The 22,466-nt window shown below is 48.3% G+C and overlaps 1 protein-coding gene across 1 annotated transcript in view; it reads left to right on the top strand.

Annotated features, from left to right (window-relative positions):
• The window catches only part of ATRN (attractin), a 236,352-nt gene that overhangs the window by 148,727 nt on the left and 65,159 nt on the right, over positions 1-22,466 (top strand). Inside the window, exons 24-25 of the mRNA XM_056553301.1 lie at positions 8,372-8,450; positions 11,942-12,099. Coding sequence (XP_056409276.1) covers positions 8,372-8,450; positions 11,942-12,099 — 237 coding nt within the window. The remainder of the gene's footprint in view (positions 1-8,371; positions 8,451-11,941; positions 12,100-22,466) is intronic.

The following is a 22,466-nucleotide window of genomic DNA, read 5'->3' on the forward strand; positions in this document are numbered from 1 at the left end:
GATCTTGGGGCAGGAATAATTGCGAGAGATGCAATTACCTCGCCCCTGAAAGAAATAGTGACCCAAAATTGATTTTAGGTGCCACCACGGGGGAGGCTTCATAGTGTATTATGAGATGACGGTAGATGAGTCTTTGTCACTTCAACACCTTTCCCAGGTCTCTGACGTGTCAAAAGTTTTTTGATCAGTTGGGGTCCCAGTGCTGAGACCCCCTACAATCAGTAGTACGAGCAGGGAGAAGCACTCAGTAGAGCGCTTCACTCCCCAGCTTGCAGTGATCACAATCCTGTGGCCCCATTATAAGTCTTTCTATCCAGAGAGTGAAGAGCCGTACTGCCTGCTTCTTCCTGCTCGTTCTACTGATCATAGGGATCTCCACTGAATGGCCCACAGTCTTCCATACCTGACTATAAGCATTTAGGGCCTTGATCACACAAGTCGATCGTGATGCAGGTTATGGTGTGGATTCTGCGCCAAACTCCACATCACATCTAAGGATACTTTACGTCCTCTGTACATGGGAATGGAGTGTTTTTTAACCCCTTAAGGACGCAGGACGTACTCAAACGGCCCCTTTTCCGAGTCCTTAAGGACTCAGGACGTTTGAGTACGTCCTGTCAAATCCCGGCCCCCCGCCGCTAGCTGGAGGGGAGCCGGTGCCCGATGCCTGCTGAAATCGTTCAGCAGGCATCGGGGCATATGGCTCAGGGGGGTCATTATGCCCCCCCATGTCGGCGATGGCCGCAGATCGCTGGACAATTCAGTCCAGCGATCTGCGGCAGATTCCGGGTCAATCGGGTCTCCAGTGACCCGGAATTACAGAGCCTGCAGGGGTGAGGTGGCACTGGTGCCACCTCACGATCGCCCTGATTCGTCGTTCGGATTACCGGCCGACCAATCAGGGCGCCTGCTGCGGGTGTCACTCCCGCAACCCGCTCCGCCCTGCCCCTCTTCCGGAGGACGTGAGCGGGTGCGGGACATGCACCCCAGGTGCTGGGGACCCCGATCCCCGGCGTCAATGTTGGGATCGGGGCCCCAGGAGCGACGGCCGCGGTGGCGACGACAACGAGGGACTGACCTGTGCGGCGAGGATCGTTGGAGGTGAGTGACAGCCTCCTGCTGTTGCTTAGCAACAGCTCCCAGCATGCAAAAAGGGCATGCTGGGAGCTGTAGTTATGCAACAGCTGGAGGCACATTTTTTCTATGGAAAAGTGTACCTTCAGCTGTTGTGTAACTACAACTCCCAGCTTGCACAATCAGCTAAAGTGCATGCTGGGAGTTGTAGTGGTGCATCTGGTGGTTGCATAACTACAACTCCCAGCATGCCCGTTGGCTGTCGGTGACTGCTGGGAGTTGTAGTTTTGCAACAGCTGAAGGCACACTGAGTTATGTAGCAAACCAGTGTGTCTCCAGCTGTTGCATAACTACAGTCCCCAGCATCCCCAGCCAAAGTAGTATGCCTCCAGCTGTTGCATAACTACAAGACCCAGCATGCCCTTCCGCTGTCCGTACATGCTGGGGGTTGTAGCTTTTGCAACAGCTGAAGGCACACTGGTTGCAAAACACTGAGTTTGTTACCAAACTCGGTGTTTCACAACCTGTGTGCCTCCAGCTGTTGCAAAACTACAACTCCCAGCATTCACTGATAGACCGTACATGCTGGGAGTTGTAGTTTTGCAACAGCTGGATGTTCCCCCCCCCCCCCCCCCCCCCCCCCCAATGTGAACGTACAGGGTACACTCACATGGGCGGAGGATTACAGCAAGTATCCGGCTGCAAGTTTGAGCTGCGGCAAATTTTCTGCCGCAGCTCTAACTGCCAGCGAGAAACTACTGTGAACCCCCGCCCATGCGATTGTACCCTAAAAACACTACACTAACACAAAATAAAAAGTAAAAAACACTACGTATACACATACCCCTATACAACCCCCCTCCCCTCCCCAATAAAAATGAAAAACGTCTGGTACGCCACTGTTTCCAAAACGGAGCCTCCAGCGGTTGCAAAACTACAACTCCCAGTATTGCCAGATAGCCACTGACTGTCCAGGCATGCTGGGAGTTTTACAACAGCTGGAGGCACCCTGTTTGGGAATCACTGGCGTAGAATACCCCTATGTCCACCCCTATGCAAGTCCCTAATTTAGGCCTCAAATGCGCATGGCGCTCTCACTTTGGAGCCCTGTCGTATTTCAAGGCAACATTTTAGGGTCACATATGGGGTATCGCCGTACTCGGGAGAAATTGTGTTACAAATTTTGGGGGGTATTTTCTGCTTTTACCCTTTTAAAAATGTAAAATTTTTGGGAAAAGAGGCATTGTAGGTAAAAAAAAATTTTTTTTACATATGCAAAAGTCGTGAAACACCTGTGGGGTATTAAGGTTCACTTAACCCCTTGTTACATTCCCCAAGGGGTCTAGTTTCCAAAATGTGATGCCATGTGTTTTTTTTTTTTTTTTGCTGTCCTGGCACCATAGGGGCTTCCTAAATGCGGCATGCCCCCAGAGCAAAATTTCCTTCAAAAAAGCCAAATGTGACTCCTCCTCTTCTGAGACCTGTAGTGCGCCAGCAGAGCACTTTTCACCCCCATATGTGGTGTTTTCTGAATCGGGAGAAATTGGGCTTCAAATTTTGGGTGGTATTTTCTGCTTTAACCCTTTGTAAAAATGTAAATTTTTTGGTAAACCAAGCATTTTAGGTAACTTTTTTTTTTTTTTTTTTTTTACATATGCAAAAGTTGTGAAACTCCTGTGGGGTATTAAGGTTCACTTTACCCCTTGTTATGTTCCCCAAGGGGTCTAGTTTCCAAAATGGTATGCCATGTGTTTTTTTTTTGCTGTTCTGGCACCATAGGGGCTTCCTAAATGTGACATGCCCCCCAAAAACCATTTGTCGCTCCTTCCCTTCTGAACCCTCTACTGTGCCCGCCGAACACTTTACATAGACATATGAGGTATGTCCTTAAACGAGAAAAATTGGGTTTCAAATACAAGTAAAAATGTTCTCCTTTTTACCCCTTGCAAAAATTCAAAAATTGGGTCTACAAAAACATGCGAGTGTAAAAAATGAAGATTGTGAATTTTCTCCTTCACTTTGCTGCTATTCCTGTGAAACACCTAAAGGGTTAAAACACTTATTGAATGTCATTTTGAATACTTTGGGGGGTGTAGTTTTTATAATGGGGTCTTTTATGGGGTATTTCTAATATGAAGACCCTTCAAATCCACTTCAAACCTGAACTGGTCCCTGAAAAAAAGCGAGTTTCAAAATTTTGTGAAAAATTGGAAAATTGCTGCTGAACTTTGAAGCCCTCTGGTGTCTTCCAAAAGTAAAAACTCGTCAATTTTATGATGAAAACATAAAGTAGACATATTGTATATGTGAATAAAAAATTTTTTTATTTTGAATATCCATTTTCCTTACAAGCAGAGAGCTTCAAAGTTAGAAAAATGCAAAATTTTCAAATTTTTCATCAAATTTTGGGATTTTTCACCAAGAAAGGATGCAAGTTACCATAACATTTTACCACTATGTTAAAGTAGAATATGTCACGAAAAAACAATCTCGGAATCAGAATGATAACTAAAAGCATCAGAGTTATTAATGTTTAAAGTGACAGTGGTCAGAATTGCAAAAAATGGCTGAGTCCTTAAGGGGAAAAAGGGCTTAGTCCTTAAGGGGTTAAATATTTTTTTTTCTTAAAGGGATACTCCCGTGTAAAACTTTTTTTTTTTTAAATCAACTGGTGCCAGAAAGTTAAACGGATTTGTAAATCACTTCTATTAAAAAATGTTAATCCTGTTAGTACTTTTTAGGGGCTGTATACTAAAGAGAAATCAAAAAAAGAAATGTATTTCCTCTGATGTCACGACCACAGTGCTCTCTGCTGATCTCTGCTGTCCATTTTAGTAACTGTCCAGAGCAGCATATGTTTGCTATGGGGATTTCCTGCTCTGGACAGTTCCTAAAATGGACAGCGGAGGTCAGCAGAGAGCACTGTGGTCATGACATCAGAGGAAATACATTTCTTTTTTTGATTTCTCTTTAGTATACAGCCCCTAAAAAATACTGGAAGAAATAAGATTTTTTTAATAGAAGTGATTTACAAATCTGTTTAACTTTCTGGCACCAGTTGATTTAAAAAAAAAAAGTTTTCCACGGGAGTACCCCTTTAAAAATTTTTCATAAAACTAAAAATAAAACATAACAACTGTACATATGAGGAGATAAGACAGTATAAACCTCGGGACCCCGAAGGGAGCAATAGAGATTCCGACCAGGAACAAATAGGGTCAAATGTCTTCAAAGAGAGGGATATGCAATCCCAGGAAACGACGCTGGTGTCCATCAGCAAAAAGGTGGCCCGAGGCAAATAGTACGGTCAAATGGTAAACGCGATCCGTAACACAGCCCACAACCCCCACACATGCCAAAAGGGCGCAGAGCGTGGGTCCCTTGCCAAGAAACCGCTGTCATTTTTACAACCCCATCTACATACAATTTCTGCGGCAACTACAAGATTTTTGCATCTCAAATAAGTTCTTATTTCAGATAGAAAATATTTGGTTCCCAGCCTTAAAGGGGTATTCTGGCTTTATACATCTTATCCCCTATCCAAAGGATAGGGGATAAGATGTATGATCGCAGGGGTCCTGCCGCTGGGGCCCCCCCCGCGATCTCTTTGCAGCCCCACAGTATTCTGTGCCGAGCGCTGCCTCCGAAATGGGGATGTGACGTCACGGCCACGCCTCCTAGTGACACCACACCCCCTCCATTCATTTCTATGGGAGGGGGCGTGGTGGCCGTATCGCCCCCTCCCATAGACATGAATGGAGGGGCCGTGACCGTGAAGTCACATCCCCGTCTCGGAGGCAGCTCCTGGCACCGGATGCCAGCGGGACCCCGGCGATCAAACATCTTATCCCCTATTGTTTCGGTAGGGGATAAGATGTATGAAGCTGAAATACCCCTTTAAATTACAATTGGGGGTAATACTTATGTAAATCTGTAAGCCTGGTGCATGATTATACCCTCAGGACAGGTTCACACCAGCAAAATATATATATATTTATAGTGAACCCAGAAGAAAAGACAGCTCCGGCACAGCCCAATATGTCTCTGAATGAAAACTCCTGATACGTGGTTTGATATGGCAGGTATGTAGTCTCCTATGGGTGGTGCTCTACGCCAATAGCACAGGTAAAAGTAATGATCACAGAAAGAAGCAGTAATACCGGAGCAACTCACCCGGTATGGTGGAGGTAATTCAAACGAGGAACATCGCGGTCAGGCGAGAAAGCAGCGGGATGCTGAGGATGTTCAGGGGGGTAAGTCAGACGTCGGGCCACAGCCGCATCGCACCACTTGGTGCTTCGTCAGGCCCCAGCGAGGGGCCTGACGAAGCACCAAACGGTGCGACACGGCTGTGGCCTGACGTCTGACTTCCCCCCCCGGAACATCTTCAGCATCCCGCTGCTTTCTCGCCTGACCGCGATGTTCCTCGTTTGAATTACCTCCACCATACCGGGTGAGTTGCTCCGGTATTACTACTTCTTTCTGTGATCGTTATAAATATATATATATATATATATATATATATATATATATATTTAATAGTTTTTTTTTTTTATGTTAAAATCTAGGTAAATTATCAGCAGGGAAAATCAAGGGACCACACTAAAGTCAATGAGGTCTATTGGGCTTTCCCAGTGTGCCTCTCTGCGCTGGACGTAGCCTCTGACGTGTTGTGAACCTAGCCTGATACTGTACGAAGGTTTCAGTAATGACTTCAATGTGTTTTGCCATCAGGGCAACTCCATGTGTCTTAGTCGGACGTCTAGACCTCATAAAAGGGGTCTCTGTTTTGGGGCCACTTCTGTTAGCTTGAGGGAAGAGAACTTTGTAGAAAGGTGTGTACCCATAGATAGCTGAGGAATCGGTATCACCCGAACCCTTGTAATATAGATTTTTCTCTGGGCCCTTCCAACCATGGTTATGACTTGGTGCCGTCCTTATATAAAACTTTTTATCCCCCGCTGATCCTGATCCGCCCTCTATAGCCGCAGGTCCGCTGATCCTCTGTTGAGTTGTGTTCTCTGTTTTGAACCTTATCGCCTCCTCTTCTCCGTATTTGCGGCATACATTCTCCTTTGTGTCGGCGTCTTCTATTCTTAGTGCCGCTTTCTTCTCCATCTGCTAATTTTGCACAACTGAATCTGAGTCTAAAAATATCCCCTGTTGTCTGAGCCGAAAATACATCCTGAAGACGCTGATCCTGCTGCCAGATAGATTCAGGTTATGGAGGGGGGGGGGGGGGGGGGGGGTTGTCTTATCCCATAGGCTGCAGAGTCAGTTACTTTTGTCCTGTTCTGGTCACAACACTGCAGAATACGTAAAGGGGTACTCCGGTGGGGAAAAAAAATTTCAAATCAATTGGTGCCAGAAAGTTAAACAGATTTGTAAATTTCTTCTATTTAAAAATCTTAATCCTTCCAGTACTTATCAGCTGCTGAAGTTGAGTTGTTCTTTCTGTCTGACCACAGTGCTCTCTGCTGACACCTCTGTCCATGTCGGGAACTGTCCAGAGTAGTAGCAAATCCCCATGGCAAACCTCTCCTGCTCCGGACATGGACAGAGGTGTCAGCAGAGAGCACTGTGGTCAGACTGGAAAGAACTACACAACTTCCTCTGGAAGGATTAAGATTTTTTAATTAGAAGTAATTAGCAAATCTGTTTAACTTTCTTGCACCAGTTGATATAAAAAAATGTGTTTTCCACCGGAGTACCCCTTTAAGCACAAAGTATGAATTCACAAATTTACATTCTCTCTTAATGGTTTACAACAGTGAAAGAGGATCAACAAAGTAAATACCAATATTTCCTTATTGTTCATGTTTTTTTTTTAATGTGTTAAAAAATGTAAGCACTCTTGCTGCAATTTTGGAAATTACTAAAAAAAAAATTAGAAAAATGGCATGTGTGAATACATGAGACAGCAGCAGCAGCAGTATACAGATAGAGCTGGGAGGGGAGGTGTATGACTACTCTATATACTGATCCCGTAGAGATAACAGCAGCAGTATACAGATAGAGCTGGATGGGGAGTTGTATAATTACTATATATCCTGATCCCATAGAGATAGCAGCAGTATATAGATAGAGCTGGGAGAGGAGGTGTATGACTACTATATATCCTGATCCCATAGAGATAGCAGCAGTATACAGATAGAGCTGGGAGAGGAGGTGTGTAACTACTATATATCCTGATCCCATAGAGATAGAGCTGGGAGAGGAGGTGTATGACTACTATATATCCTGATCCCATAGAGATAGCAGCAGTATACAGATAGAGCTGGGAGAGGAGGTGTATGACTACTATATATCCTGATCCCATAGAGATAGCAGCAGTATACAGATAGAGCTGGGAGAGGAGGTGTATGACTACTATATATACTGATCCCATAGAGATAACAGCAGCAGTATACAGATAGAGCTGGGAGAGGAGGTGTATGACTACTATGTATCCTGATCCTATAGAGATAGCAGCAGTATACAGAGAAATCTGTGAGGCGAGGGGTATAACAACTAAATATACTGATCCCATAGAGATGGCAGCAGCAGTATACAGATAGAGCTGAAGGGGATGTGTATATCCTGATCCCATAGTTATCAGCAGCAGTATACAGATAGGAGGGAAGGTGTATAGCTACTATAGATCCTGTCCAGACATGCTGGGGGTTGTAGTTTTGCAACTGCTATAGGCACCCTAGTTGGGGAACTCTGCTCTGGAAGTAAACAGATTTGTTTGCTTACTGACAGCAAGCAGAGCTCTCGAAATTTTGAAAAAAAGAAATAAATCACACTCACACTGCAGAATTGCTACAAATTTTTTATTGCAGATTTCGTACACTAACATTTTGGCTGTCTGGGCAAGCTGGGAGTTGTAGTTTTGCAACAGCTGGAGGTCCACAGTTTGGAAACCACTAGCCTTGAGTATATCAGAAAGTTCCAGACATGATAGGAGGAGTATACAATGTACATAAGGGAGCGTCTTCCTGTTCCCCCCCCCCCACCCCCCTCCTCCTAGTACATACTCCATTGTTTTTGTGTATCTGTAGGAAGCAGAGTAGTTTTCGGTCAGTAGTAATATTCCCTGTGTGCAGGAAGTATGTGCCCCCCTCACGTCCTATATCACCGGGCCCCACTTGTACCCAGCAGTTGCTCAGATTCCACCATGTATGCAGCTGCCAATCAAACACTACTCCCCCCATCATTGTGCTTCGCCTGCTGAGGGTATTCCTACAAGTGCAAGTGGTCTTTGGGATGGGGAGCTTTATCTTTTCTTATGTTTTTTTTCCTTTCTCCCTTACAGCAAAACAGAGACCTGGACATGTTCATCAATGCATCCAAGAACTTCAACCTGAATATAACGTGGGCACCAAGCTTTGCAGGTAATGATGGGATCACGCAGCTTGATAAGCATCCGCCATGTTTGTGTGATCCACCGCATAGCATCCCTATTGTTGTGTGTGGGACAAGAGCCCATAGCAAAGCTTTACAGGGAGGATTCCCGAATCTCCCCCCTAGAGCCCTGGGCCCTGCAATGGAAGGACCTGTAATTTCTGACCACCATGTAGGCCAAGCCTTAAAGGGGTACTCCGCCTCTAGACATCTTATCCCCTATCCAAAGGATAGGGGATAAGATGTCTGACTGCGGTGGTCCCATAGCTGGCACCCCCTTGATCTCTGTGCAGCACCCGACGTTCGTCTACAACGTTGGGTGCTTGGGGCGGGGGTTGTGACGTCACAGCCATGCCCCCTCAATGCAAGGCTATGGGAGGGGGCGTGACAGCTGTCACGCCCCCTCCCATAGACTTGAATTAAGGGAGCGGGGCGTGACATCATAAGGGGGCGGGGCTATCACATCACGTTCTCCCGGCTCCAGCGTTCAGAACAGTTTGTTCCAAACACTGAGCAGCGGAGTACCCCTTTAAGCCTTCCCAGCATATCCTAAGTACAGGTTCATAAAATACAGTGTTTGTGTCATTTCTTTCTCTGCTTGTCAGTGAATAGAAACCTTGCACAACGGATATTGTCATGTCCCATTAACTTGAATGGGGTCCATCAGGTGTCTGTTATTTTTAGGGGAGTTGAGCGGAGAAAGACATGGGACATGCAGCTGTGTTTTTCTCCACTTCTCCCGTCTTTCTCCCTATAGCAGTGATGTGAATGAGCCCTACGCAGGGCCAGTCTCTTTCTCCCTGTTGCCCTGATAGTTGTCTCGATTAAATTACAAGATTAAAATATCAAATTATAGACCTCAGCTGTGAGATGTATAAGGTGCAGTATAGGTGTACATTGACATGTGACTCTCCCTGTTGACAGTGACCAATGTCTGGGGGGGGTTTAGTTTTTTGATCTGCAGTGATCAGCTGTGGGTTCTTCCTTAGAAAATAAGTTATAAGGACTCAGTGAGTGAGATCTGCAGACCTAGACATAAGCGTCTGATTGTGTGGGGCAGCTAACACTCCCCCTCCATCTCTCTCTAAGGGAGAGGCTAAGATGCAGGGTTAGTGCCTCCTCTCCTTTCCCATAGAGCTGGATGGAGGGGGCTTTTCGTCAATCTCCGTTAGATCGTCAACAGGCGCATTAGCTGTGCAGAGCCGCTGCAATGCCGGGTTCCCATTGATCGGACCCCCCGCGATCAGATAGTGAACACATTTCTAATAATGCAGTACTCCTTTTAATGCAAATCCAGCTTTGCACCATTATAGTTAGCAAAGGCCGAATTTATTTTATATGAACAAACTTTGCATAAATCAATAGTAACATTGAATATATGAAACTTCTCCTTTTTTTTCCTTCTGCCCTCCCCTCATCCTGTTAGACTGTATTACACTCTGAAAATCAGCTCTGGGAGAATTGTAAATTAAGGATTAAGCCTGCAGAGCAGAAATCTGCTGTAAGATATCATATATAACTTATATATTGTCCTTAAAGGGGTACTCCAGGGAACTTAAGAAAAAGAAATGCCCGTAGACTTCAATGTTTAAATTTACTCTATCCGTTTTGTCTTCCATTTTTTTGACGGGATAAAAAATACGGCATGTGCCGTTTTTTTCTGCCGTCAAAAAACTGAAATGGGTGCAGACTGGTACAAACGGATTGTAAAAAAAAAAAAAAAAAAAAAAAAAAAAAAAATCCCATTGACATGAATAGGATTTTTTTAAAACCGTTTTTAATCCTTTTACAGCCTGCAAGAACGGAACCGACACTGGGATAAAAAAAAAATAAAATGGGGACAGACGGCCGTGTGAACGCATCCTAGCAGGGACACTGCACTATATAGATCATGAATGATATTTAGACAAATACTTAGTAGGGATCGACCGATTATCGGTATGGCCGATAATCACGATTTTGGGCATTATCGGTATCGGCAATTACCTTGCCGATAAGCCGATAATGCCCTGCCCCCCGCACCGCCCCCACCGCACCGCGACGCATACCCCCCGCCCCCCGACCCGCCGCACCGCGACCGCCTCCCCCCGACCCACCGCGTCGCACCCCCCACCGTAGTGCTGGGCGGTATACCGGTATGGATTTTTGCCCATACTGCTATATCGGTCGGGCCCCTCCCCCACCCTCCGAGTCAATAAAAAAAATTAAACTTACCCGTAATGGGGGTGGTCCGGGCCCTCCTTCCTTCCTGTAGTGTCCGGCGGCATTCCGGGTGGAGGGTGAACCGGTCCGGGCTGTCCTTCTCCAGGGGTCCTCTTCTCCACTCCGGGCAGGCTCCGGCCTAGTACGATGCATAGACGCCGCTACACCGTGACGTTAGGTGCGTCGCTGCGCACGGGCATCACTGCGCAGCAGCGTCTATGCATCATACTAGGCCGGAGCCTGCCCGGAGTGGAGAAGAGGACCCCCGGAGAAGAAGGACAGCCCAGACCGGTTCACCCTCCACCCGGAATGCCGCCGGACACTACAGGAAGGATGGATGGATGGCCCGGACCACCCTGACAGGTAGGGGGAGTGAAGCGGGTGGTGGTGGCGGCCTATTGCACCGCAAAAGCCACTGCAGTGCATTGATTTAAAGCGCCCGCTTTAAATCATTGCTCTGCAGCGGTGTCGAGGGGGGATAAATAGCCGATAACTTATACCGGAATATCTCTATAAATTATCTGCTATCGGCCCTAACCTCCACTGATTATCGGTATCGGCCCTAAAAAAAAACGATATCGGTCGATCACTAATACTTAGGTTGGGGAAGAAGGAAAGCATGAGCTATGGGTTTAGTTCCCCTGAGTACCCCTTTAAAGGGGTACTCCGCTTCTCGGCGTTTGGAACAAATTGTTCCGAATGCTGGAGCCGAATGCTGTCACGCCCCCTCCCATAGACTTGCATTGAGGGGGCGGGGTATGACGTCACGAGCTCCCGACTCCAGCGTTCGGAACAGTTCCAAATGCTGAGCAGCGGAGTACCCCTTTAAATAGTGCTGCTTCTCATGTAGACACAGGGCAGCTTATCCTGAGAAGTCACCTGAAATGACAGGTACGCTTTAAAGTGTCATAAAAGAAAAACTGTTAACGTGTCGTAGGAACATGTCAAACGTTTTGATCGGTCAGGGTCTCAGGGCTGAGATTGCCCACCGATCAGCAGCTTGAGCAGGGAGAAGCGCGCACGCACGTAAGCACTTCACTACCCAGCTCCATTCTGTGGCCTCTTTGTATCTATGCGGCCGTCAAGAGAAGCTCAACAGAGACTGGGAGTGAAGCCCTTCTCCTCGCTCATGCTGCTCCTCCGTGGGGGTCACAGCACTAAGACCCAGACCAACCAAAACTTGTTTCAAACACCAGAGAATGTTAGAAAGTTTTAGAATTTCATATCATGTCAACATTGAGGTAAACTGTAACCTATATATCTCACGTGGCACCAACAGCGGGCACCCAGGCGGGAGAAGAAATTCCCATCATCTCCAGGACCAATATTAAGGAATGTAAAGATACCTTCTCCAATGAGAAGTTCGACTTCCACAACAATCCCAACATCACCTTCTTCGTCTATGTCAGCAACTTCACCTGGCCCATAAAGATACAGGTAGGTCGTTGGTTTCTGATTAGTTTTTTGGTCAGCGCCTCCATTTGGGTCATGAACACTTGTCCCCCTGTCAACTGTTCCCATTTAAGTTGCGGGGGCTTGTGGGATGTCGGGTTCTGCTGACGCACAGTGAAACACAATTCTGGTTTCATTTGGGAATGTTTTAGTTGAGAAGAGGAGCTGCCTCCAGTGCATGTTAAAATTGAGTTTTACTTGTGTGTCTGAGGCTGCATTCACACCACGTTTTTGCAGTACAGTTCCCGTATCGGGTTTTTGGATTAAAAAGGGATTCCTCAAAACCTGACTAAACTGTATCAAAACGTGTGTACAAATTTCAACCCGTATACGGTTTGAAAAATGATGTCCGGTTGCATCCGTTTTTTAAAGGGTACCTCTCATCAAATAAACTTTTGATATATTTTAGATGAATGAATGTTGAATAACTTTCCAATAGCATGTTAATGAAAAATATGCTTCTTTCTATTGTATTTTTCCCTATCAGTCCTGTCAGCAAGCATTTCTGACTCATGCTGGAGTCCTAAACACTCAGAGCTGCCAGCCTGCTTTGTTCACAGCCAAACAGGCTGTGCACAAAGCAGGCTGGCAGCTCTGAGTGTTCTCCTTTGTGAACAGAGCAGACTGGCAGCTCGTAGTGTTTAGGACTCCAGCATGAGTCTGAAATGCTTGCTGACAGGACTGGTAGGGAGACCCCTAGTGGTCATTTCTTCAAAGTGGAAAATTAAATAGAAAGAAGCATATTTTTTAATAACATGCAATTGTAAAGTTATTCTGCATACATTAATCTATAATATATCAAAAGTTTTTTTGATGAGAGGTACCCTTTAAGAAAAAAAACTTATGTTTTTAACTTTTCACTCCATTTTGAATAAAGTTTCCCTTGTTTGATTGAAACTCCAAGAAATAAAACTGTGCAAAGTCAAAAACCGTATGGTGAAAACCGGATGGAACCGTACGCACATACTGTTCCCATTGACTCCCATGTTAAAAATAAATAAATAAATAAAATGTATGCGGTTTAAAGTAGTAGTCCAGTGGTGAACAACTTATCCCCTATCCTAAGGATAGGGGATAAGTTGCAGATCGCGGGGGGTCCGACCGCTGGGGCCCCCTGCGATCTCCTGTACGGAGCCCCGACAGCCCGCTGAAAGGGGGCGTGTCGACCTCCGCACGAAGCGGCGGCCAACACGCCCCCTCAATACAACTCTATGGCAGAGCCGAAGCGCTGCCTTCGGCAATCTCCGGCTCTGCCATTGAGATGTATTGAGGGGGCGTGTCGGCCGCCGCTTCATGCGGGGGTCGACACCCGCTATCTGGCCGGAGAGCCTGGCCCCCGTACAGAGAGATCGCAGGGGGCCCCAGCAGTCGGACCCCCTGCGATCTCAAACTTATCCCCTATCCTTAGGATAGGGGATACGTTTTTCACCACTGGACTACCCCTTTAATAAGTTTTTTCGCCCAGACCAAAAAACGTGGTAGGCTACCGTTTTGGGTACGGGTAAAAAAAAAATGGACAAAACCCGTATAAGATGCAAAACGGATTAAACCGGATGATGCGTTCCACATACGATTTACAATGTTAAGTCAATGCACACGGTTTTCTATACGGTTCTGTGCGGTTTTTAACGTGAAACTGTATACGGGAACTGTATAACAAAAAACGTGGTGTGCATGCACCCTAAAGCAGTGTTTCCCAACTAGTGTGCCTCCAGCTGTTGCAAAACTACAACTCCCAGTATGCCCAGACAGCCTTTGGCTGTCTGGGCATACTGGGAGTTGTAGTTTTGCAACAGCTGGAGGCACACTAGTTGGGAAACCGTGATCTAACGTGACAGTGACTTCATTAATACCCCGACCAAAATTGCCACCATTTGTGCTTATTTTACTCCTAGTTTCTCTTGGATGCATGCAGTAGTCTTAATAGACAGTAAGGTAGTCATGCACGCTCTGTTTTAAAGGGGTATTCCAAGAAAAAACTTTTTTTTCTATATATCAACTAGCTCCAAAAAGTTAAACAGATTTGTAAATTACTTCTATTAAAAAAAAATCTTAATCCTTTCAATAATTATCAGCTGCTGAAGTTGAGTTCTTTTCTGTCTGGCAACAGTGCTCTCTGCTGACCTCTCTGCTTGTCTCGGGAACTGCACAGAGTAGAAGAGGTTTGCTATGGGGATTTACTTCTACTCTGGACAGTTCCCGAGACAGGTGTCATCAGAGAGCACTCAGATAGAAAAGAACAACTCAACTTCAGCAGCTCATTAGTACTGAAAGGATTAAGATTTTTTTTTACTAGAAGTCATTTACAAATCTGTTTGACTTTCTGAAGCCAGTTTATATATAAAAAAAGTTTTTTTTTTTCCAGGATAACCCCTTTAAAGGAGTACTATAGCGGAATATAACTTATCCCCTATCCGAAGGGACCCCCTGGGATCTCCTGTACGGGGCCGCGGTAGTCCATAGGAAGCGCCGTGCTGCCCCCTGCAGGAAGCCGCGGTAGACACCCCCCCTCCATGTATCGCTATGGGATACATGGAGAGGGCGTGATAGCCACTGCGTCATGCCGGGATGGACACGCCCCCTGCCTACGGACTGCCGAGGCCCCATACAGGAGATCCCAGGGGGTCCCAGCGGTCGGACCCCCAGCGATCTAGAACTTATCCCCTATCCTTCCACTACAGTATTCCTTTAAGGGGTTCTCTGGTGGAAAAATATTTTTTTTTTAATCAACTGGTGGCAGAAAGTTAAACAGATTTGTAAATGACCTCTATTAAAAAATCTTAATCCTTCCAGTAGTTATTAGCTGCTGAATACTACAGAAGAAATTCTTTTCTTTTTGGAACGCAGAGCTCTCTGCTGACATCATGACCACAGTGCTCTCTGCTGACACCTCTGTCCATTTTAGGAACTGTCCAGAGTAGGAGAAAATCCCCATAGCAAACATATGCTGCTCTGGTCAGTTCCTAAAATGGACAGAGGTGTCAGCAGAGAGCACTGTGCTCGTGATTCAGCAGAGAGCTCTGTTCAAAAAAGAAAATAATTTCTTCTGTAGTATTCAGCAGCTAGCAAGTACTGGAAGGATTAAGATTTTTTAATAGAAGTAATTTACAAATCTGTTTAACTTTACTGGCACCAGTTCATTTAAAAAAACAAAACAAAAAAAAAAAACTGTTTTCCACCAGAGTACCCCTTTAATGCAATTCTTTCATCTTGGATGCAAGCAACCTGGCACGTGTGGTGAGATGTTTTTTTCCCCTCTAAGTGCATAGACAAGAGAGTTCTAGGGCAGTGAAGGTTGTCCAGGGGTTAAAGGGTGTACTCCACCCCTAGACATCTTATCATCGATCCGGTATTAAATCTCTACTCCATTAACTTCAGTAGAACTGATCTGTAATACCAAAATAAGCTCTGTTTTTCTAATACTGGATAACCTCCCTCCGCAGCTTATAACTACCGATGGCAGCCGGTCTCCGGAGTGACACCTGATGCAATCAAAACTTTTGACATGTCTGGGAAACATGTCAAGAGTTTTTTATTTTTTTTGTTAAATGACAGTAATAGATTCTGTACTGCCTGTGTAATGAACTACAACTACAAGTAATGTATTTCCATCAAAACCACTCAGTCCTGTGGTACACTTCAGGATCAGCACAGACTCCAGAGTGTGAGGACGGACTGGTTGTGTGTGTCATGGAGTCATGGTCCGGCCTCATCGTTATTTGTTTATTTTATTTTTTATACCAAAAATGGGATTGTATTAACTCTTTCTGCTTAAGACATGCTGCGTGATGGAAATTCATACATACAGATGTAGCGGAGCTCAGTCATTGCCTGTCATGGTGACATTTACCTGGTGTGACCGGGTGTTGCAGCATGCCCTTAATCACCTCCTCAGTAGTCACATCAGGCCCTCCATCCTCTCCAGTAGTCACAGCGGACCCTCCATCCTCTCCAGTAGTCACATCAGGCCCTCCGTCCTCTCCAGTAGTCACAGCGGACCCTCCGTCCTCTCCAGTAGTCACAGCAGACCCTCCGTCCTCTCCAGTAGTCACAGCAGGCCCTCCATCCTCTCCAGTAGTCACAGTGGACCCTCCATCCTCTCCAGTAGTCACAGCGGACCCTCCATCCTCTCCAGTAGTCACATCAGGCCCTCCGTCCTCTCCAGTAGTCACAGCAGGCCCTCCGTCCTCTCCAGTAGTCACAGCAGACCCTCCATCCTCTCCAGTAGTCACATCAGGCCCTCCGTCCTCTCCAGTAGTAACAGCGGACCCTCCATCCTCTCCAGTAGTCACATCAGGCCCTCCGTCCTCTCCAGTAGTCACAGCAGGCTCTCCATCCTCTCCAGTAGTCACAGCAGGCCCTCCATCCTCTCCAGTAGTCACAGCAGGCCCTCCGTCCTCTCCAGTAGGCACAGCAGACCCTCCATCCTCTCCAGTAGGCACGGCAGACCCTCCATCCTCTCCAGTAGTCACAGCAGGCCCTCCATCCTCTCCAGTAGTCACAGCAGGCCCTCCATCCTCTCCAGTAGTCACAGCAGGCCCTCCATCCTCTCCAGTAGTCACAGCAGACCCTCCATCCTCTCCAGTAATCACAGCAAACCCTCCATCCTCTCCAGTAGGCACAGCAGGCCCTCCATCCTCTCCAGTAGGCACAGCAGGCCCTCCATCCTCTCCAGTAGTCACAGCAGACCCTCCGTCCTCTCCAGTAGTCACAGCAGACCCTCCGTCCTCTCCAGTAGTCACAGCTGACCCTCCGTCCTCTCCAGTAGTCACAGCAGACCCTCCGTCCTCTCCAGTAGTCACAGCGGACCCTCCATCCTCTCCAGTAGTCACAGCAGGCTCTCCGTCCTCTCCAGTAGTCACAGCAGACCCTCCATCCTCTCCAGTAGTCACAGCGGACCCTCCATCCTCTCCAGCAGACCCTCCATCCTCTCCAGCAGACTCTCCGTCCTCTCCAGTAGTCACAGCAGGCTCTCCAGCAGACCCTTTGTCCTCTCCAGTAGTCACAGCAGACCCTTCGTCCTCTCCAGTAGTCACAGCAGGCCCTCCCTCCTCTCCAGTAGTCACAGCAGACCCTCCATCCTCTCCAGTAGTCACAGCAGACCCTCCATCCTCTCCAGTAGTCACAGCAGACTCTCCATCCTCTCCAGCAGACTCTCCATCCTCTCCAGTAGTCACAGCAGGCTCTCCATCCTCTCCAGTAGTCACAGCAGGCCCTCCATCCTCTCCAGTAGTCACAGCAGACTCTCCATCCTCTCCAGCAGACTCTCCATCCTCTCCAGTAGTCACAGCAGGCTCTCCAGCAGACCCTCCATCCTCTCCAGTAGTCACAGCAGACCCTCCATCCTCTCCAGTAGTCACAGCAGACCCTCCATCCTCTCCAGTAGTCACAGCAGACTCTCCATCCTCTCCAGCAGACTCTCCATCCTCTCCAGTAGTCACAGCAGGCTCTCCAGCAGACCCTCCATCCTCTCCAGTAGTCAAAGCAGGCTCTCCAGCAGACCCTCCATCCTCTCCAGTAGTCACAGCAGGCCCTCCATCCTCTCCAGTAGTCACAGCAGGCTCTCCAGCAGACCCTCCATCCTCTCCAGTAGTCACAGCAGGCCCTCCATCCTCTCCAGTAGTCACAGCAGACTCTCCATCTCAGCAGACTCTCCATCCTCTCCAGTAGTCACAGCAGGCTCTCCAGCAGACCCTCCATCCTCTCCAGTAGTCACAGCAGGCCCTCCATCCTCTCCAGTAGTCACAGCAGGCTCTCCAACAGACCCTCCATCCTCTCCAGTAGTCACAGCAGACCCTCCTTCCTCTCCAGTAGTCACAGCAGGCTCTCCAGCAGACCCTCCATCCTCTCCAGTAGTCACAGCAGGCTCTCCAGCAGACCCTCCATCCTCTCCAGTAGTCACAGCAGGCTCTCCAGCAGACCCTCCATCCTCTCCAGTAGTCACAGCAGACCCTCCTTCCTCTCCAGTAGTCACAGCAGACCCTCCATCCTCTTCAGTAGTCACAGCAGACCCTCCATCCTCTTCAGTAGTCACAGCAGGCCCTCCATCCTCTCCAGCAGACCCTCCATCCTCTCCAGTAGTCACAGCAGACTCTCCATCCTCTCCAGCAGACTCTCCATCCTCTCCAGTAGTTACAGCAGGCTCTCCAGCAGACCCTCCATCCTCTTCAGTAGTCACAGCAGGCCCTCCATCCTCTCCAGTAGTCACAGCAGACTCTCCATCCTCTCCAGCAGACTCTCCATCCTCTCCAGTAGTCACAGCAGGCTCTCCAGCAGACCCTCCATCCTCTCCAGTAGTCACAGCAGGCTCTCCATCCTCTCCAGTAGTCACAGCAGGCCCTCCATCCTCTCCAGTAGTCACAGCAGACTCTCCATCCTCTCCAGCAGACTCTCCATCCTCTCCAGTAGTCACAGCAGGCTCTCCAGCAGACCCTCCATCCTCTCCAGTAGTCAAAGCAGGCTCTCCAGCAGACCCTCCATCCTCTCCAGTAGTCACAGCAGGCCCTCCATCCTCTCCAGTAGTCACAGCAGGCTCTCCAGCAGACTCTCCATCCTCTCCAGTAGTCACAGCAGGCTCTCCAGCAGACCCTCCATCCTCTCCAGTAGTCACAGCAGGCTCTCCAGCAGACCCTCCATCCTCTCCAGTAGTCACAGCAGACCCTCCTTCCTCTCCAGTAGTCACAGCAGGCTCTCCAGCAGACCCTCCATCCTCTCCAGTAGTCAAAGCAGGCTCTCCAGCAGACCCTCCATCCTCTCCAGTAGTCACAGCAGGCCCTCCATCCTCTCCAGTAGTCACAGCAGGCTCTCCAGCAGACCCTCCATCCTCTCCAGTAGTCACAGCAGACCCTCCTTCCTCTCCAGTAGTCACAGCAGACCCTCCATCCTCTTCAGTAGTCACAGCAGGCCCTCCATCCTCTCCAGCAGACCCTCCATCCTCTCCAGTAGTCACAGCAGACTCTCCATCCTCTCCAGCAGACCCTCCATCCTCTTCAGTAGTCACAGCAGACCCTCCATCCTCTTCAGTAGTCACAGCAGGCCCTCCATCCTCTCCAGCAGACCCTCCATCCTCTCCAGTAGTCACAGCAGACTCTCCATCCTCTCCAGCAGACTCTCCATCCTCTCCAGTAGTCACAGCAGGCTCTCCAGCAGACCCTCCATCCTCTCCAGTAGTCACAGCAGACCCTTCGTCCTCTCGAGTAGTCACAGCAGGCCCTCCATCCTCTCCAGTAGTCACAGCAGACTCTCCATCCTCTCCAGCAGACTCTCCATCCTCTCCAGTAGTCACAGCAGGCTCTCCAGCAGACCCTCCATCCTCTCCAGTAGTCACAGCAGGCTCTCCAGCAGACCCTCCATCCTCTCGAGTAGTCACAGCAGGCCCTCCATCCTCTCCAGTAGTCACAGCAGGCTCTCCAGCAGACCCTCCATCCTCTCCAGTAGTCACAGCAGACTCTCCAGCAGACCCTCCATCCTCTCCAGTAGTCACAGCAGACCCTCCATCCTCTTCAGTAGTCACAGCAGGCCCTCCATCCTCTTCAGTAGTCACAGCAGACCCTCCATCCTCTTCAGTAGTCACAGCAGGCCCTCCATCCTCTTCAGTAGTCACAGCAGACCCTCCATCCTCTCCAGCAGACCCTCCATCCTCTCCAGTAGTCACAGCAGGCCCTCCATCCTCTCCAGTAGTCACAGCAGACTCTCCAGCAGACCCTCCATCCTCTCCAGTAGTCACAGCAGACCCTCCATCCTCTCCAGCAGACCCTCCATCCTCTCCAGCAGACCCTCCTTCACCACCTCAGTAGTCGCATCTAAGCCGGTTTTCTTCACAGTCAGATATTGGCTAGTCTTCCCTTTTGCCAGGGGCTTGAAGAATATAGTAGATTTGCTTTGTTTTACCAGCATTACAATCATGTCTAAGAAAACCTTTTCCAGGAACAACCTTTTTTACTCCCCAAATATGACATTGTTTTTTTTTTTGGTTAAATAGGGAATTTAGATGTATTGGAGCCTAGTTTGTAAAGGGTTGTGTGGATTACAGTGAAGATGTCTGTGGGGTTAGGTTGCAGATTGTACCCATATATTCCCCCAAATGCTTTGCTCCGTGTTACTATAAAACCCCAATTTTCACAGTGTGGTCCCATCACATTATGAGCTATGACACACTCAGCTCTGCTACATCGGTAAGGTATGTGTCTCTAATGTGAGAGGTGTCATTATGCAGGTGCTGCTGTGTGTGCGCCTTGTGCTGGCCGGCTCTATGAATGGGGCCCTGTACACCAGATCAGGGAATTGCAGTTTCCCCTGCCCATGTTTTTGCACCTCTATAAATATCACTGAAGTGGCTTGAGGCTGCCCGCCGGTTTAGGATGTTTTTTCTGCTCCCGCAGATTCCTACTTCCAAACCGTACACACAGAGTGGACTGTGCGCCGCTGAATGCCGCCTCTGTGCTCGCCGCATACTTTGACGGCTGGCGTGGAGTAAATACCTTGTCTTCGAAGAGGAAAACAGCCCGGTGTGTTGTTTATGCTGCGCCCGCTCACACAGACCCGCTCCTATTTCCTGACCAAACACAAATATAAACAGCAGTGGTGGCCAGCGCTTCACAGCCCTGCCCCGGGGGCCCCGGGCCCTGCACATAAGGGCTTCCTGAGTCTGCTAGAAGTGGGAATGATGGATCTATTGGTAGAAGTCTAGAGGTGCAGCAGTTTAAAGGGGTGTTCTAACCTTGAACGTCCACAGGTATGTCACTTTAACTTTCCCAGCAGTCACAGCCAGGTCATCTCTCACTTCCTCAGTAGTCACAGTCAGGACCCTCGCTCATTCCCAGCTTTCAAAACAGGCCCTTTCTCCCTTTCACAGTAATCACAGCCAGGCTTCCTCTCACTTTCCCAGTAGTAACAGCCAGGCCTCCTCTCACTTCCCTAGTAATCCCAGCCAGGCCCTTTCTCACTTCCCTAGTAATCACAGCCAGGCCCTTTCTCACTTCCCTAGTAATCACAGCCAGGCCCTCTCTCTTTCCATGTAATCACAGCCAGGCCCTTTCTCTCTTCCTTAGTAATCACAGCCAGGCCCTCTCTCTCTTCCCTAGTAATCACAGCCAGGCCCTCTCTCTCTTCCCTAGTAATCACAGCCAGGCCCTCTCTCTTTCCATGTAATCACAGCCAAGCCCTTTCTCTCTTCCCCATTGGTCACAGCCAGGCCCTTTCTCACTTCCCTAGTAATCACAGCCAGGCCCTCTCTCTCTTCCCCAGTAGTAACAGCCAGGCCCTCTCTCTCTTCCCCAGTAGTAACAGCCAGGCCCTCTCTCTCTCTTCCCAAGGAATCAGAGCCAGGCCCCCTCTCTCTTCCCCAGTAATCACAGCCAGGCCCTCTCTCTCTTTCATAGTAATCACAGCCAGGCCCTCTCTCTTTCCATGTAATCACAGCCAAGCCCTTTCTCTCTTCCCCATTGGTCACAGCCAGGCCCTTTCTCTCTTCCCCATTGGTCACAGCCAGGCCCTTTCTCTCTTCCCCATTGGTCACAGCCAGGCCCTTTCTCTCTTCCCCAGTAATCACAGCCAGGCCCTTTCTCTCTTCCCCAGTAATCACAGCCAGGCCCTTTCTCTCTTCCCCAGTAATCACAGCCAGGCCCTTTCTCTCTTCCCCAGTAATCACAGCCAGGCCCTTTCTCTCTTCCCCAGTAATCACAGCCAGGCCCTTTCTCTCTTCCCCAGTAATCACAGCCAGGCCCTTTCTCTCTTCCCCAGTAATCACAGCCAGGCCCTTTCTCTCTTCCCCATTGGTCACAGCCAGGCCCTTTCTCTCTTTCCCAGTAGTAACAGCCAGGCCCTCTCTCTTTCCCAGTAGTAACAGCCATGCTCTTTTCCAGTAATAACAGCCAGGCCCTCTCTTTCCCTTAGTCCCTCAGCAGTAGGTGTTATGTTTCTCTACAGCACCTCCACAGGAGGAGTGCGGAACTACAAGGTACCTATTGGAGAAACAATGGCCTATACTTGAAGCAAATATTTGCCATAATGATGAGTGATACACATGTAATGGATGGTGTCTGTGTCTTCTATTTTGTTATCTGCTGGGTGTACACCTACATAGTGCCAGAGCTCTCCCTCCCATCTGGTCCTGCCGGATTGTGTGAGTTTCCTGTATAATTATTCTATATGACTCTGACCTACTTCCCCATCCACATACTGGAGGTGTTGTGCTATTCAGGTAGATGTGATGATCACCTCCGGATGACTTATGTAGTGTATGGAGCGGGTGCAGCGTACAGTGATGGTGGTAATAATGGGCGAGGACTGCATACAGACAGTATCATGCGGATTATACCATAAGTATATAATGTTTCCTGTCATCATGGACA

Source organism: Hyla sarda, chromosome 1 (genome assembly GCF_029499605.1).
Source record: "Hyla sarda isolate aHylSar1 chromosome 1, aHylSar1.hap1, whole genome shotgun sequence".
Lineage (NCBI taxonomy): Eukaryota > Metazoa > Chordata > Amphibia > Anura > Hylidae > Hyla > Hyla sarda.